Source organism: Drosophila virilis, chromosome 5 (genome assembly GCF_030788295.1).
Source record: "Drosophila virilis strain 15010-1051.87 chromosome 5, Dvir_AGI_RSII-ME, whole genome shotgun sequence".
Lineage (NCBI taxonomy): Eukaryota > Metazoa > Arthropoda > Insecta > Diptera > Drosophilidae > Drosophila > Drosophila virilis.
Genome location: NC_091547.1, coordinates 9292005 through 9308843, shown reverse-complemented (window position 1 = coordinate 9308843; position 16839 = coordinate 9292005). Strand labels below are relative to the sequence as shown.

Genomic DNA, 16839 nt, shown 5'->3' with positions numbered 1-16839 from the left:
GTGATTTCTTATTTACAACACGATTCGTAAAGCTAATGCAACAAAGAGACCCGACACAATAATACGCAACATTTGCCAATAAATTACAACATTAACAACAGACAAACAGCATCAAAAAATGTCTATTAATAAAAGACTCGAGGGCGTGGCCGCCGCCCGCCTGTTAGCCGCGACTCTGCTGACGTTGGTCTGGCTAAAACTCGGCGCCGAGGCACACGTGGCCCTCACGTATCCACCTGCGCGCGCCTTGGATCTGGACTTCTTGGACAACTCGCGCACAAAGGCCCCTTGCGGCATGCCCAAAGGTAAGTCTCCGGGCTTGAGAAAGGCATAGGCAAAGGCATTGGCTAAGGTAAAAGTGGGTCTGAGAAAACTCCTGCCAATCTGATCTGCATTGCAATGCCCACGGGCAGCTGTTTCTGTGCCAACTTCCAGTCAGGCTTTTTTTTCCATTTAAATATGTTTAGCCTTCAGCCTCTGCATTTGCCTACAAATTGTTTTTCTTTTGTTTTTCTTTATTGGTTTTTTTTTTTTGTTTTTTTGCCATATAAATAATATTTGACTGCCTTTTTTATTTATTTTTGTGTGTGTTTTTTGGCTAGCGAAATACTTTGGTTAGCAGCTCGTGGGAATTATGGCCGGTTTTTTTCTATGGCTTTTCTGTGGCCAACACTTGCAGCTGGCTGGCGCCTTTTTTTGTGCCACTTTGCCCACTTGGCCAACTGAATGTGGCCAACAGTTTTCGGCTGGACTCTCATAAGAGTCTTATACTTCTTATTTAGCCTTAATCCACGAGTTAATCTTTCTATCAATTCTATCCTATTTATATTTCTTCCTTGCTATTTCTATCCTTTTCTCAACAACTCTTTAAGCTGTTCTTAATCCGCATTTAACATTAATGTATGTGTTTTATCAGAGTATTATTTTAGTTCTTACTCTTGGGAAAGGCATCACATTTCTTCTTAATCTTAATTTGTCAAAAATCACAAAGTAGGTTCTTGTATGGCAAATTATTTAAATAAAACTCCGAATTTACGCGAATTCCTTTCCCGTCGTGCCTAAGATATTCTTTCTCTCATGCTCTTTAGTATTATGTCATTCTTAACAGCTTATGATTATTTTGACTAAGCTACGTTTAGTTACTTAGTTTGTGCTTACAAATAATGCAACTTCGCCAGCTGAAATCTTTAATATCCAAGAAGCAGAAGACATTTCTTTGCAAGCAATTTTTCGCTGTCCATTGTCAGGGCTACAACCGGCTGAATTCTGAACGAAGTCAGCCAAAAACAATTTTGGCTTAAAGGCACGTAGTGTGCATTATAATCGCATTATTCAGTTCGCATGAGTCATTAAATAATACAAATATTTAAGTTGAAGTTGTTTACGTTTCGGGGCACGCTTCTGTTTTTGTTTTTTTTTTTTTGTTTTTCTGCTGAGATCGTGTAGACCCCATTGATCACTGAAGAGAGAGAGAGAGAGGGGGGGGGGGCATTTGTTTGGCCAGTTATTTTAGTCGCATTTAAATTGGCCATGCACGTTCAATTCACAGATTCATAGATTCATTTGTGAATTACATGCGCATACAGCGAGCATATTCATGAGTGGCATTCATGCATTTTATGATTCACACACACACACACACACACACACACACACACACACACACACATAATCATATTTCTATGTGCATTCGCGCTTGCATAACGATTTTCAGTTTCAGTTCAGTTTTGAAGTTTTGTATTGTTGCGTCTTACTTAACTATGATTATTGTTGTTGTTAGTTATTGTTGTTGTTGCTGTTGTTGTTAGTTGTTGTTGTTGAAGTTGCAGCCGCAAAGTGTTACCAATTAATTTGCATATGTTGGAGAGGCAGCAGCAGCAGCAGCAGCAGCAGACGCCATTCACTCTCAGCGCTTATTAAAAATTGGGTCATCATTCGTTTATTTGAATATTTAAAATATACCCTGTAAACATGGCTCTTTAAATAGCCCACACACAACTCTTACACGTATATGTAGCTAGTTTTTTTTTTTAAATAATTCAATTTGTTTAATTGAGTGCCAGAATCGATCAGTATCTGATCTCTACTTTACTCTATATATGGTTTATTAAAGTGCATAGTATTTCATTGAGACGTATTTGAAATGAAGTGGATTGAGGACATAGTCTATACTGTGTTCAAATGGTTCGCCTTGTAGGTGGGCCGCTTTGGAGACGCCCACTTGACGGGGTCAGCCAGGACCCTAGCGAGTGAATTGCTGTAAAAGCTAAATATGCAGTTCATTTCAATATAAAAATGTATCAATTATATTATTTATTTGAATGCTATATATGTCAAATAAATTAATAATAAGCTATACCTTAATAATAAAAAACCGAAGTCTATTTAGATTTTGCTTTAGTTAATTTTTTTAAATTTTTACTTCAATCATTAAAGCTTGCTACAGGGTATCTGCAAGTCCAATTCTTTCGCTCTTGAAAGCAGTCTTGTTTGTTTGTTTTATTGCCCGCATATCTCTGCGCCTCAAATACTTTCAAGTTTGAAGTTTTTTGACATTTCTGATGTGCCTTCAGCTGATATATCTGACTGCATATAAATTTACATATACATGTGTTTTTTGGCCACATATATATATATATATAAATATTTTAATTAAACTACCAACAGTTAAATTTCGTTTGCCTTGGGCAGAGTCCAAAGACACGTGTGTCGCATCAAAATGCCAAATCAATTTTAATAGGTGCTTATAAAAGCGCATCGTATATAGACACACACACACACACACATGCATATATATAAATAAGTGTATATATACAGATATATATTTATATATATATTATAATGCTTATAACGCGCATATTAAACGCTGCGCATTGCACACTCGTTCCACGACATTTTTGTATAATTTGTAATTTTTTTCGCTTGACTCTTTTATTTTTGTTAATTATATACGAGTGCGCATTGCGTATACGCAACGTGCGCCGCTTGTGGCAAACTGTGCGCTGCATGTGCGACCTGCCGCTGGCTCGCCATCTGTCTGTCTGTCTGGGTGGCTGTCTGCCTCTACCGGTTGCACGTTTAACCCATTTCGGGCCATGACAACTTTTGCCTTCATTTGCGGCTTTTTGCTTTTCTTGAACGGTTTGCTTGGTTTGCGCAAGGCGCCGCTTGGCTGGCCAATTGGCGAATCGGTAGCTGCAGCCGCGGCTGACTGACTGCCTTGCTGCTGCTGTTGCTGCTGCTGCTGCTGCTGCTGCTGTTGATGATGATGATATATGCTGCCAATAACAACAACAAGCTGAATGCAAGTGAAAAACTTTCACTTATGCTTTTATATATATATGGGCATTGCGCCACACACACACACCTGAGCAGGCGGGCTAAGAGCTGCTGCCAGATGATGCAAGTTAACAACTGTATCAAGACAAAGCGCGCTTCTCGCTCTGACCGCATTTGTTATTGAAGAAGAAGATGAAGATGAAGATGAATGAGAAGCGCTTGCTGCACCTTTCTAAGCGGCTGTTGCAAGTGCAACCGCAGACTCTGTTCGGGGCAGCCTCATTGAACTGACTCGTTGACCTCTTGTTGCATCTCAATTTGTTAACACTCGTTGCGCTTGTTAAGGGCCAAATGTTTTGTTTTGATTTGTCTATTTTACTTTTTTTGTCTTTGCTTTAAAGTTGTAATTGTCTGTTGTTGTTTTTTTCTTTTTTTATGTACGCCACTTGAATGGAGGTCAAGCTGCGGTCTGCCGCTTGTGTCACACTTTGTAATGCGGTTCAAGCTCTTGTATCTGCTTACAGATCCGCCAGTAATTACGCGCCATAATTAGCTAAGTTTTAGCAGCCTACGATGGTGCATTAAAATATAAATTATAAGCGAAATTCCGCTTTCGTCATACAACTCCAAGTTTATCATCTCAATTTACTTCATTTTTTGTTTATAAATATTTCTCAAGTGCCATTTATCAACATTTGCTGTGACTTGAATTGTTTTCGTTTCGGTTTTATTTGTTTATTTGTATTTCTAGCGGCGCTCATATTTCAATTTCCAATGGCCATTCATTTGTTAACTGAAATGTCGCATTGAAATTACCATACAAATCTGAACAGCATTCACTTGCACTAGACCCATAAAAAAATAATGCCACAGAATATCAATGAGAGCGCGCACTACAAATGCCATTTCAAATGGCAAATGTGTGACGAGCATGTGTACGGACTGGCTACACTGAGCGAAATTTATGGCACTCAATCAAAACGTTTAATTCTTGAAGAACAAAGTTTGCAGCGCGTGAAATGTAGCGGAACCAATATAGAAAAATTCCCAAACTAAGCTTTAATTCAAATTTATTATACGCAATTTAATACATACATTAAAGCTCTTAAAAATAACAGTTAAGGCTTCAAAGTGTTTTTTAACGCCTTGCTGAGAAAACAAATGCTAATAAATTTAGAATTCTTAAATCTGTTTAGGCGTTACTTGCATAATGGAATACATTCCTCTTCAAGCTTTTGTGATTCAACTTGTTAAACTTTAAGAATTTTAGTAACATTATCACACTTAAGGCTATTAACAGCTTTCGAGCGTTGTTTTGAGCCTTGATGCGAAATCATATGAAAAGAAACATGAACTTTCATTTCTTTAATCTGTAAAACCTTTACATACCGTGACGCTACAACTAAGTGTGTGTTTCTATTTGTGGTTAGAGCTTGTGATTAAAGTTTCTCATGCTCTCTGAGACAAAACCTAAATATCGCTTTGGTAACATTCAATTGGCTAGCCAAATTAAAACGTACAAGACTTTTACCCGATTGAGTTGCAGCTTTCAGCTTTTAACAAGCTTCATATTCAACATACTTACTTAAAAGACAAAGCTCTGAAAAACTAGAAAATTGGGATTGATGAAAAGCAGAACATATATAAAGAAAATAATAATTTTAACTAAATGCCAATAAATTAAATAAAAATGTTCTATTCAAAAATAAAGCTTTAAGAAATGCTCATATTAGGAAGATTGCTACTTATCTTGCCTTTTAAGTCAATCTCACTTTTTATGCTTGTCATAAGTAATTTTTTTCAGTGCATATGCCACATATGCGATAGATATCGAGTGGCATGCCATAAATATCAACCGCAGAGACGACGCCAACGTCTGACTGTGCAACTGGCTAAGACAACGTCACGAGCAATTAACTAAAGCGAAAAACTCCTTGACCACAAGCAGGCCATAAGCTACCAGGCACCCAGATAGATAGATACCCAGCAACCAGCTACCAGCTACCAGTTGCAGTTGCTGGCAGACCGAAATGCAAATGCAAACACAACCAATCAACGCTTGCCACAGGTTGCCACGTAATTTGCGGCAAATGAAACGGTGGCAACATGATGTTGTTTTAGGGTTGCCAAAGCCAAAATTCATTTTATGCCATGTTACACTCTCCGGCGTCCACACTTGCCTGGACGGCCAGTCGCTGCCATAAAATTTATGGCATTGCGCGGGGCTCAAGTTTATTTGTCAACCTTTTCACGTTGCACAGTTGCAAGTGTTTGTGTCTGTATGTGTGCGTGTGTGTTTGCGGAAGTCTTTGCCTGTGCAACGACACGCCATATTTGGCAGCCATGTTGCCAATACCCGACCCCCTTCCCGCCTGAAACACCCACTGGGTGGACTGCCTCTCCGCCCAGATGCATGCAAGCGGCACTGCAATTAGAATGCATGCAAGCACACATTCTTTTTCCACAGCTATGTAATAACAACAAGCAAATTGGCCTCAGGGTTCGGTTGGCTGGCCTAAGCATACCATTAAGAAAATGATGCAAAAGCCAAGACAATTCTTATATAAGTGATTGGCCATTTGGGCCTGGACTCTGCCACTGCGAAAGTTGACTGCGAACACATTTCAAATTATCTTTTTAGGTTTTCAATCCTAAAAGGCAAATACTTCCAAAGCACAGTCAAAGAATTCAGTAAATAGCTGCAATTATCATAATGGATATTATTACATAATTGATAAGCATATTAAGTGGAGCCGTTAGCTAGAGTTTACTGTATTTAGACCAAAGACCAACATTCCAAAGGTCAACATTCAAAGGTCTGACAGTCTCATTCAGCATGAAAGTTATTCGCTTTATTTAGTTTTTGATTTATTAGCGATAAAAACAAATTTATTTTATTTAAACAGAATCGCGAATGTGTCAATTTAAATGAATGAAAGAAATTTCCTTTGATTCGATCAACCATTTTAATATATTGCCGAGAAAAACTGGGCTAAGATTTAAATTAAAATGTGAATGATAGATATGTTGGCCAGTAGAATGCGGCTATTTAAATAGGTTAGCTTCAGAGAAATTAGATAAAATGTGTTCATTAGTCGAATGAATTACTAGAATGTTAAACAGTGAATATAGTATTCTATTGCTTGTAGTTTTATATATAACTAACACAAATTCGTTTATTAAACTTTCTTAAATTCCAATATGGCTAGTAGAATGCCTAAGACAAGAATGACAGGAATGTTGGCCAGTGGAATGCAAGCATTTTGAAACATTTAGCTTGAGACAAGCTATCTAATAATTGTATTCAATTAAAGCAAATTAATAATAGCTTATTAACATGTTTAGGCCACAAGTCTTATGCCAAGCAAACAGCCCCAAGAAAACTGTTGGAAAATCTTCAACTTGCTGCGTTTTTCGGTCGAACATCATTATCATTAATGAACTTCAGTCGATATCAATCAAGAGTTAAAAACTTTGGCTCAATTAAATGCATTTTGTATAACATAAATAAGACGGTCTCTTTTTTCGAATATTTTATATGATAATAATATTGCTGTGAATGCCAAGCAAAACACTTGATATTGAACTGCTGAGAATCATAATCATTATCAATATTTTGGCTACGACTTTCGAAATGAGACAGTCGCGCGTTGTGAGACGGCGGGAAGGCGAGAAGGCGGGCAGGCGAGTTCAAGCGCAACATTCGATATTCATGCAACGCAGCCTCCAAAAAATCAAAGGTGAACAACTTTCGCGCTCGTGAGAAATATGACAGACCGAAAACCGAAGCGAAATATGAAAATGACCAGCAGAGACAGAGAGAGAGAGAGAGAGAGAGGGAGAGGGAGAAAGAGTGCGAGTTACAGTGGCGGCTACATGAGAAAAAACACAAGCTCAAGCACCTGCCAATATTTTGGGTGTCCAGTTTTTGGGCAACTGGTTACGCCCTAAAAAGCAACATATATATACATTGCATATATATATATATATATATACTGCTGCTCTTGTTGTTGTTGCCTCGATTTATTAATGGGCACAATTGATTTATCGCTCGGGCTATCAGCCTCTTTGTATTTTTTTGTTGTCTGCCTCAACTTAACCCATTTTCGCCGAGCTGCTTCAACGTTTTTCAACTTGAGTTTTTTTTTTTTGTGTATTTTTTATTTTTCATTTTTTGATATTTATTTATTTTTTTTGTGGTTGTCAAAACCACTTCGTCTGGCCATGTGAAAATGTGTGGTCCACTTGGCTGCAGGTGCGGAAATCGCCATTTGCAAATTCAGCCAAGAACCATCGAAGTCTAGAAAAATTACGCCATTGAAATCAAAAGTCGCAGTCAATTGTTGACCTACAAAAGTCGCTGTAATGTCTATAGACACGCAGCGGCATTTTTTCTCCAATACCCTGTAAATATGCGGTGAACTCGAGAAGGGGTATTGCGGAGCTAAACAAACGCTTGAAGGACAGAAGATTTTGTCTCCTTCTTTCCTCTTTAACAGGCAAGTTTAAATAGCTAGAGCTGGCAAATTTGTTCAATTATTGCTAAGAAAACTAGGCTAACATTTTAAATTGTTTTACTTATATTTAAAAGGGAATTGCATATGCAAAGCTGATAGCAAAGACTCAAACCTGAGTAGCTGAACTCATACTTTCATATCAAAGACTCGAACCTGAGTTCATATTTGATTTGTTCGAGTGACTTCCCTATCTTCTTTCCTATATTCTTTCTGTTAAACTAAGACTTTTTTATGTGTAAATTGAATTAAAGTTTTCTAGGAACTTAAACTTGATCTAAGCTCAAGTTTTGTCTCAGGTTTTTATTACAGGATATGTTCAAGTCACGCATTTAATTGAAACTTGATTTTTTACTGCTGCTCATAATCAGCGCCATCAATGACAGCAAAGAGACAAAAAGCTAAAGACTTGCAGCTGCAGACGGGCGGACGGGACGGGCAGACGAGGGAGTTCATTTCTATGCCACGACTGTGCCTAGTCTCCGCCATGGCTGTTGTTGTCTGACCATATTGGGCAGCTGGTGGAAAAAGTGTGGCAATTGAATGCATCCAAGTGGTTGGGTCTTCAATATTTGGCCAGGTCTTTAAGCCAGCTATCGGGGAGATGACCAACCAGCTCGTGTGCCAGCAGCAGTAATCATAATTTTCCAGCTTCCTTATTTGTCTTGTCGTAATGCTAACTGGAAAGTGTGCCCCCCGCTGGCCTATCTTCTCCTTTGACTGCTTTCGCTTTCAGGTATCGTTATGGCCATTAAACGGCTTCAATTAGCGACTCGACTCGCCTGTATTGGCTGACAACGATGTGCGATCTGCGCTTGGGCATTGATTGGCCACTTTTAGCAGCAGCCCCCTCTGCCACCGCCTCTTCCCCTCCCACACACCTTTCTTCCCTAGCTGGGATGCAATTTTTCACAGCTGGTCGAAGTTACCGCATTGCACTTATGCAATAGTTGTGAGCATATGAAATTTGTCGGCAGCCAGAAAAACTTGTAATGCGAAGATGTGTGTGGCGGCACTTGGTGTGGCCAGTGTGAAGGTGTGTGTGTGTGTGTGTGTGCTTCCTGAGCTGTGTCTCTCTTGTCGGACCTGCCTCCGTTTGTCCCAAGTCTGGGCCGACTCGCCTATGCAATTGTTGGAATTTAGTGCGCAGGTGCGCAGCTGCGGATCACTTCTACTTGAAGGCCCACTTGGAGCCGCACTCGGAGCCCCACTTGGCTGCTACGCAATGCAGAACCACAAAACCAGTTCAGCTTGAGTGCTGGCAAAACATTTAATTATGCGTTACATATTTCAGTTAGGCCAATTGCCAGCTAGTTCTCTTCGCAACTGTAATGCCTGATCAACTGCCCAACTGCATGGCCTGATAAACAGCATCCTCATCATGTGGCTATGCCTCTTGACGATCATCATTGCCGTTGCTCCACTTCTTCCACTCACTGGTTAACAACCACATTTCAATGGGCTGCCATTAGGTATTGATACTTGGCCTATGCGAATTGTATAGATTTCTTAGAATTGATCAAAGTATGTAAATGGGATTATGGAGTGAACATGCGGATTATATAAATTATTTTTGAACTGAACAAGGAGGAGTTTGGATTTCAAAGACTATAATAGCCATAGGTTAGGTTGATTTTTTATAACTTGATCCCATGCTTATAATAATAATAATATTAGTTTCTTTTTGCTCTAATATATTCTCAAAAATATGTATCGCATTCGAAAAGAGATCTCTATAAGTATATATGTACACATATTCCTGGCTAGAATCAACAGCCAAGTTGAAGCTGCACAGATTTGAACCAGCTTCTGCTCTTACTGCAAACAGCTGTCTTTTAATAGCTTAAATTTAGCATCTATTGTTGCAGAAGTAATTAATCTTGATAGACCTGTAACTGTTTCTTGTTTTAGTCCATTCTTTAGTTAATTTCTAGCCCTTTCTACGCTGAGCGCTCTTTCATTATAAATTAAACCTTTTCTGTATATAACACCTTGTAGCATTCTCCGCATAGCATCAACTCCATCAATTTGGTTCATGTTCTATTTAAAAAATAGCTTCAAACTATTTGTGAAGATCCAGTTAACCAGTTCACAGACATAACAAACACCCACAGCATCTAATTAAAATATGTTAAGCATTTGTCTCAACTCGAGAGTGTTCGAGAATGTTTTTTATTAAATGGAAACCAAAAACATATGAAAGTTCAATATCAGGGATCAAATATTAACAGAGTTTGAATCACTTTTGCAACCAAAGCTAATCTAGAAACTAAATTAGAGTCAAGTTGCGGGCAATTCAAGCCAATTGCAACAAAATCTAATCTAATCTTTTAACTGCAACTAATTGTTAATACCTCTTTGTAAATTGTCTGTATTTTGCAGGCTCCATACGCACCTCGCTGCTGTCGGGCTCCATGTTTAATGTCACCTGGCATTTGGCCTATCCGCACAAGGTAAGTGGAGGAGTTGGAGAAGTGGTGGCTCTTGTCTGTCATCTTGCGACATCTTTTCGGGGCAATTAGGCTGATGATCAAGGCATGCACAATGAAAACCCGGTTCTTATCTCTCTACGTCAAACGTAATTAGCCAGACGTGTGCATCTGTGTTCTGGGTAGCGTAAATGATGTAATGATTGCCGCACATGCACCAGCAGAGAGTACGAGCATCTAGATAGACGAGCTTGGGGCCCCTTGGCTCTCAAAGTCAGGCATTGCGTTAGAAGTTCCCATAATTGAAAAGCCAATGGGAATTGGCTGACAGACACAAACACAAACAGATCAAGACACAAGTTCTCAGTCATTGTTTGCGAAATATAAACAGAGTTAAGCACACGAGAGGAATTTTTATTAAATAGTTCATATCATGCACACTTCTAGGGCGGCTTCCGCTTGCAGCTCTTGGATGCACTCGACAGGCCCGTGCTGGATCTGACGCCGCACGTCAACAACTCTGAATTTGTGCGCACCGATGTCACGTAAGTCAAAGTGTAGACCCGTTCGAGGATGCAGCTAATCCTGTTTTCCCTTAGCGCTCAATCGTACCAGGTGAACATTCCCAAGGATTTCGAGTGCTTCAATTGCACGCTGCGCCTGCTGCGCCAGGCGGACGAATGGTCGAGCAACTATCGCTTCTGGTCCTGTGCTGATGTGGACATCAAGCAGCGCAAGGACTTCAAGGAGAGCTGCTCCGGCAAGGGCAAATACTTCCCCTCGCGCTGCAAGTGCGAAAAGAACTACTATGGACCGCAATGCCAGTACCGGGACGAGTGCACCAGCAATGCGGACTGCGGCGCCCAGGGCAAGTGCATCGATCTGGACGGCACCTCGCTGCCCCGTCGCCAGTGCTATTGCAACCTTGGCTGGCATGGCATTGGCTGCACCAAGCGCTCGCCCTACAAGTCAACCAGCCTGGACCTGTCGGCCTTTACGAAGAAGGAGCTGTCGCCGGACTATCACATGTACTGGCGTCTGTTGGAGGAGCAGAAGGAGATCGAGATCGTACTCAAGGTCAATGGCACCTCGTGGGTGGGCCTGGGCTGGCGTCCACGTGGTCTGACGCCGGAATGCAAGAACTTCCCGCTAATAAAGGACATTGGAGACTTGACGACAACGCTTGAGAACACGGGATCTGAGCATGCGGAGCCGGAGCCCAAGAGTGAACCGGAGCCCAAGAGTGAACCAGAGCCTAAGAGTGAACCAGAACCCAAGAGCGAGCCTGAACCCAAGAGCGAGCCGGAGCCTAAGAGTGAACCGGAACCCAAAAGCGAACCGGAACCCAAGAGCGAACCTGAGCCCAAGAGCGAACCGGAGCCCAAGAGTGAACCGGAGCCCAAGAGTGAACCCGAACCCAATGCTGAACCAACAGCCGAGCCCAGTGCCGAGCCAAGCACCAAAACAAAGCGCGTCGCCAAGCATGAGGACGAGCTTGCCAGCATTGACGGCGTCACGTCAGTGGCCACCAGCGTATCCTATCGCGTCAGCACCAAATCCGGACGCAGCCGCCGCCAAGCCACAGGTAAGAACGAGGGGAACTGCATTAGTTTCGCACCTGCAACAGTTAGCACAGTTCGTTTAATTTAGAGCTAATACGAGTAGTGGCAAAAACACACAACCCTGCAGATCCTCTAGAGCTACGTACTAGGCACTATCTGCATATTGTTGTTGCTATCCTTGTTGAGCTTCTACTACTTTTGACCTCTCTCTGAAACCCGCACCTAACACTAAGCACACAAATCTATTTTATTTAAACAAAACACGCTGTATAAATAGAGCCTAATAGCACAGCGGAGCCGAAGAGCGAACCGGAACCAACGACAACGAGTGAGCCAGTGCCGAAAAGTGAACCGGAGGCAACAACGAATGCACCGGAACCTAAAAGCGAACCTGAACCGAAGAGCGAGCCGGAACCGAAGAGCGAACCTGAGCCTAGAAGTGAACCGGAACCAAAGAGTGAACCAGAGCCAAAAAGTGAACCGGAACCCAAGAGCGAGCCAGAACCTAAGAGCGAGCCAGAACCTAAGAGCGAGCCGGAGCCTAAGAGCGAGCCAGAACCCAAGAGTGAGCCCGAACCGAAGAGCGAGCCGGAACCAAAAAGTGAACCGGAGCCCAAGAGCGAGCCAGAACCTAAGAGCGAACCGGAGCCTAAAAGCGAACCAGAACCGAAGAGTGAGCCCGAACCCAAAAGTGAGCCGGAACCCAAAAGTGAACCGGAACCCAAGAGTGAACCGGAGCCAAAGAGCGAGCCGGAACCCAAAAAGTCCGCAAATCTTGAGTCAGCAGGTAAACGCATGCGAATTGGTAAAGGCTTAGCATTTTCAAATCCCGTTCTTCATTATCTACTAACCAAGTTAAACACGAAACCCACACGAATCGCATCACCAACCCAACCCAATTGAGAATTCCTCTGATCCTTTCATTTGTGTTTCCATAGAGCCCAAGTACAAGCTCAATCCGTACACACCGCGCCACGACTTTAATCCCATGGACTGCACGGATATCGTCATTGGTACGGCGCGCGGCATGGCCAGCCGTGTGGGTGATTATTATACTCGGGATCGTTCGACGCCGCGCAGCGATGAGTTCTACGGCGGCAAATCGGATTTGGCCTTGGGCACAGGTTTCGAGGAGAATGGCGTGACCACCATAATATTCCGCAAGAAGTTGGTGGCCAGCGATGCCACCGATCACACCTTGGACGATGCGCTGACTCACGTGATCTGGGCCAAGGGTCAGGAGCCGGGCAGCTATGTGCATGTGCCAGCCTCTGGCCTGGAAACGGAATCATCATCCGTCAAGGACTTCTATCAGCCGGATGAGCTCAAATATCATGGACACAAGCTACAACGCGGCGTTACCCAAATCAATTTCTTCGGTAAGTCAAGAAAAGTCCGCAGCTAATCCAATCTTACCAATTGAAACCCCTGCAGAGAAAGACAAACCGGCGGCCAACACCGATCGCAGTGATCTGAGCAGCAATGTGCTGGACAACGATTGCTACGGTCACTGGAAGTACCCCTCGAACTGCTCGCCCCAGGAGCACAGCTGCGAGTACTACGCAAGCTGGGAGACTGTGGGCCGGGGCGACGAGATGCGCTGGCACATCGAGACATCGAATACACAAACCTGGACGGGCATTGGCTTCAGCGATGATCAGCGCATGTCGCAGACGGATGCGATTATTGGCTGGGTTGATGGACGCAGTGGTCGTCCCTTCCTGATGGACACCTGGGTACTGGGCTATGCGCCGCCCAAGCTTGACGAACGTCAGGACATCTACAATGCATCCGGTCGCATTGAGAAGGGCGTCACCATCTTGGAGTTCAATCGCAAGCGTGTCAGCAATGACGAACAGGACTTGTCCTTCACAGATGATCACTGTCTCTATCTGTTCTTCCCCGTGCTGGGCGGCGCCTTCAACGTGGTCAACAAGAAGACACGCAAGCACGAGCAGGTCCCACCCATTTCTCCTCAACGCGTCTGCATCAAGTCCTGTGGCAAGGGTAGGCTTAAGCCTCGTCACTAGTTGATCATGTGTTCATGCCCTGTTTTTCTTCCAGAGCTGGAATCCGTTTTCGTGGGCACCAGCACACCAGCGCCCAGTCGCTTGGTCTATGCGGTGGGCGTTAAGCTCATGAATCTGGCTGAATCATTCGAGGCGCCCAAGCCAGGCACTGTGGATTTCAACAATCTAGCCGCAACCATTTCGGACTCCTTCAATGGCATACTTTCTTCTATTCCGGGCTACTACAAGACCGAAATTTTAGGCTTTGAAAAGTGCGTAATATTCCTGGGCTTCGCATTCGATTGAGATAATTATTAGCTGTATTTAGGCGCAGCCAACTTAAGAGGGGCATTGAATTTAAGTGTTGCCAGATCGGTAAACGGGCCACTTAAGTTTAAGTATTGCCAAATCGTTAAAAACGTAGCGAAAATCTTAAGAGATGCTGTTAACTTTAACTTTTCTTTATTTGTTATATATGTATGCTATTATAATTATATATCTTTCTTTCCTTCTGAAGGGAGGGCAGCACAATGGTGGCCAAGGTGCAGGCCATGTTCGACAAGGCCGACGTCGAGAAGCTGCATACGCTGGATACCAATAATGTGGAGAAGACCAGCGAGGCGGCTGTGCAGAAGAACGCGGAAGCTATCAAAGCAGCGCTATTGGATCAAATAGCCACCGGCAAGGTGGGCTCCCTAACAGTCGATCCGCAGTTCTTAGATTTCGAGGCGCTGGAATGTAAGTTTCGTGATAGTCAAGCTAAGATTCAAGCCTAACAGCTTTGGTTTTTGTGTGCCCACAGACAAGAGTGCCGTGGATACGAGTGCCAAGGATACGCTACTCTCCTTCTTCGATCTGTCCGAGACACGTTTGTATATTGTCCTAGGTCTGATTGCAGCCCTTGTGCTGATAGCACTGATCCAAGCGTTCTGCACCATTTTGAAGACCTCGCGCAAGAGCAAGAACACAAAGGTAAACTATTTTATTCCCATTGCCGTGTTAAGTTACCAAGTTACCAAGTTTTTAGCATTAACTTTACATGTTTGTTCAGTTTTAAACGTGGCGCACATAATTCTTGTTAAAGAATTCGATTCTTACACGATTAATAATGTTTTTTTGTTCAATTGTATAATGTTATTTAAAGCTGGTTTACGTAATACCCGACGAATGGCGCATATATCAACAGCGACAACACCAACGCTACTATCAGCCCTCTAGCGATCTATAAAAACAATACATACTATATATCCATAAAAAATAATCCAACACAAATTACCCACCATATATGTTATAAAAAAAAAAAAAGAAAAAAAAGATAAGATATATACTTCTATATATCTCACTGCCTGAAGAGTTACAATCTGCCCAATAAAATCAATAATAATAAAAATAGTTAGCCAAATATCAGAAAGTCCTAACAACAGCGCGGATATCTTTATACATGTACTATATATAGTATATACGCCAATGTGTGTTGTTGAGTCGCGTTTATCAAAATTCTAGAACATAAAGAATTCATTGGTAATTGAAATTCCTTTTTTGTTTGTTGTTGTACTAATTAACCAAAAAGTTGTGACTACTTTTAAAAGCTAACCATATAAAAAAAAAAACCCCCCCAATAATACTGTTCTGATCCGCAAAGGGTTCTTTTCTCACATTTCTCACATTCGCTGTCTATCATTCCTGTGTATGTGTTTGCTAATCATTTCAACTATCTTAATAACTATCTAGTCACTATATACTTAATCTTTTGTGTTTGTAGCCAAACCAGTTAGCATTTGATCTATGCTATGTATTTCTTACTAAAACTCAAAATCAAAAACAACTTGGCATACCGATCCTAAACTATTTTCCCACTATAAACCTATGTATTTTCGAGCAAATCGAATGTAGTTCACATCTTTCTGCACAATCCTCCCTAGTCATAATGTCCATGGGTGTCATATCTTCTGCTTGACTGGTTATCAGCTTTAATAAATAGAAATTTGCAAAATTCGAGAGAAACGCAAGCACAAGGCACATACCAGAATCAATTATAGTACATATTAGTCCTCCAAAACGTTGACTAGCGCACAGTACATGTCGAGCGTTCCGAAGATTTAGAATAGATCGTAATACACATAGAGCCCGTATGCCCAAATGCTGACTGGTTGAGCGCTAAGAACTGTACGAACCTGCACAAAAAAAAATATCAATCCTGGTGAATGCTCTGTTTGCTTGCAGGAGAAACTGATACAGAACTCGCCCTGGAAGGAGTTCGCCTCGAACACGAACTACGCATTCGATCCATATGGCGAAACCGAGGAGAAGCACATGACCAGCAGCACCGCGGCCAAGGAGAAGGCGCGCAATCGTTCCACGGCCAGCAGTCAACAGACGACACTGCCCATGTCCCACTCGCCCACCAGCAAGTCGCAGATGTACTACGAGAACAGCAATGGCAATGGCAATGGCAATGGCCATGGACACGGCAAGAGCAGCAATGGCAACGCTCGCTCCAATGGCCGGCACATGACGCAGGAGAGCAGCGCGGGCGGCAGCGCGAGCACGGCACCCGGACCCTATGCACGTGGCAGCTACGCGGAGCGGGCATATTCGCTGCCGCGCCAGAATCATCATTACCAACAGAGCTCGGCCAATATGCAGCCATCCGGCTACTATACGCACGATCGTCGGGCTGCACGACAGGAGCGCGAACGGGAGCGGGAGCGGGGCGAGGAGCGACGCCAGCGACATGAACGGGAGTCCAGCTATGATAGATCGCGCGATGATCCGCGCTTGAATGGCGGCGCCGATACGCCGGACTTTTACTTTATGCCGTCGCAGCGCAAATATTCCGGCGAAGTGGTGCGCGTTTATGTGGACTACAACAAGGATCCAAAGCACTAAAAAAAACAAAAACCAACAAGAACAAACAAAACGTCTTCGGGCGGACAAACAAATTGAAAGTGCATACACACAAAACACGTTGCAGCTTATTTAAAATCTTGTTTTAAGTACTTCGCTCTATGTATTCCGTCCTTTTATCTGGCTGACTGCTGCTTCT

At 42.7% G+C, this 16839-nt stretch overlaps 1 protein-coding gene across 4 annotated transcripts; it reads left to right on the top strand.

The window, feature by feature from the left end:
* The first annotated feature begins 118 nt into the window (after positions 1-118).
* Positions 119-16694, top strand: nahoda. Of its 4 annotated transcripts, none has more exons than XM_002050549.4 (11): positions 119-305; positions 10176-10246; positions 10670-10767; positions 10822-11807; positions 12062-12571; positions 12723-13163; positions 13219-13791; positions 13849-14065; positions 14311-14531; positions 14596-14765; positions 16017-16694. In XM_002050549.4, the coding sequence occupies exons 1-11, from the start codon at positions 119-121 to the stop codon at positions 16680-16682; spliced, it is 4140 nt and encodes a 1379-aa protein (XP_002050585.1). In that variant the 3' UTR covers positions 16683-16694. The 4 variants fall into 4 exon arrangements, with proteins under 4 accessions (XP_002050585.1, XP_015030059.1, XP_070065986.1 ...); XM_015174573.3 differs by lacking the exon at positions 16017-16694 and adding an exon at positions 14938-15293; XM_070209885.1 differs by lacking the exon at positions 12062-12571.
* The last annotated feature ends 145 nt before the right edge of the window (positions 16695-16839 follow it).

What these genes read in the sequence shown, in the direction of transcription:
- nahoda (XM_002050549.4), top strand. Translation starts at nt 119, where the DNA reads ATGTCTATTAATAAAAGACTCGAGGGCGTGGCCGCCGCCCGCCTGTTA. An exon ending in GAAATTTTAGGCTTTGAAAA is followed by an intron (nt 14,066 to 14,310) that starts GTGCGTAATATT and finishes TTCCTTCTGAAG; the next exon opens with GGAGGGCAGCACAATGGTGG. An exon ending in AGATTTCGAGGCGCTGGAAT is followed by an intron (nt 14,532 to 14,595) that starts GTAAGTTTCGTG and finishes GTGTGCCCACAG; the next exon opens with ACAAGAGTGCCGTGGATACG.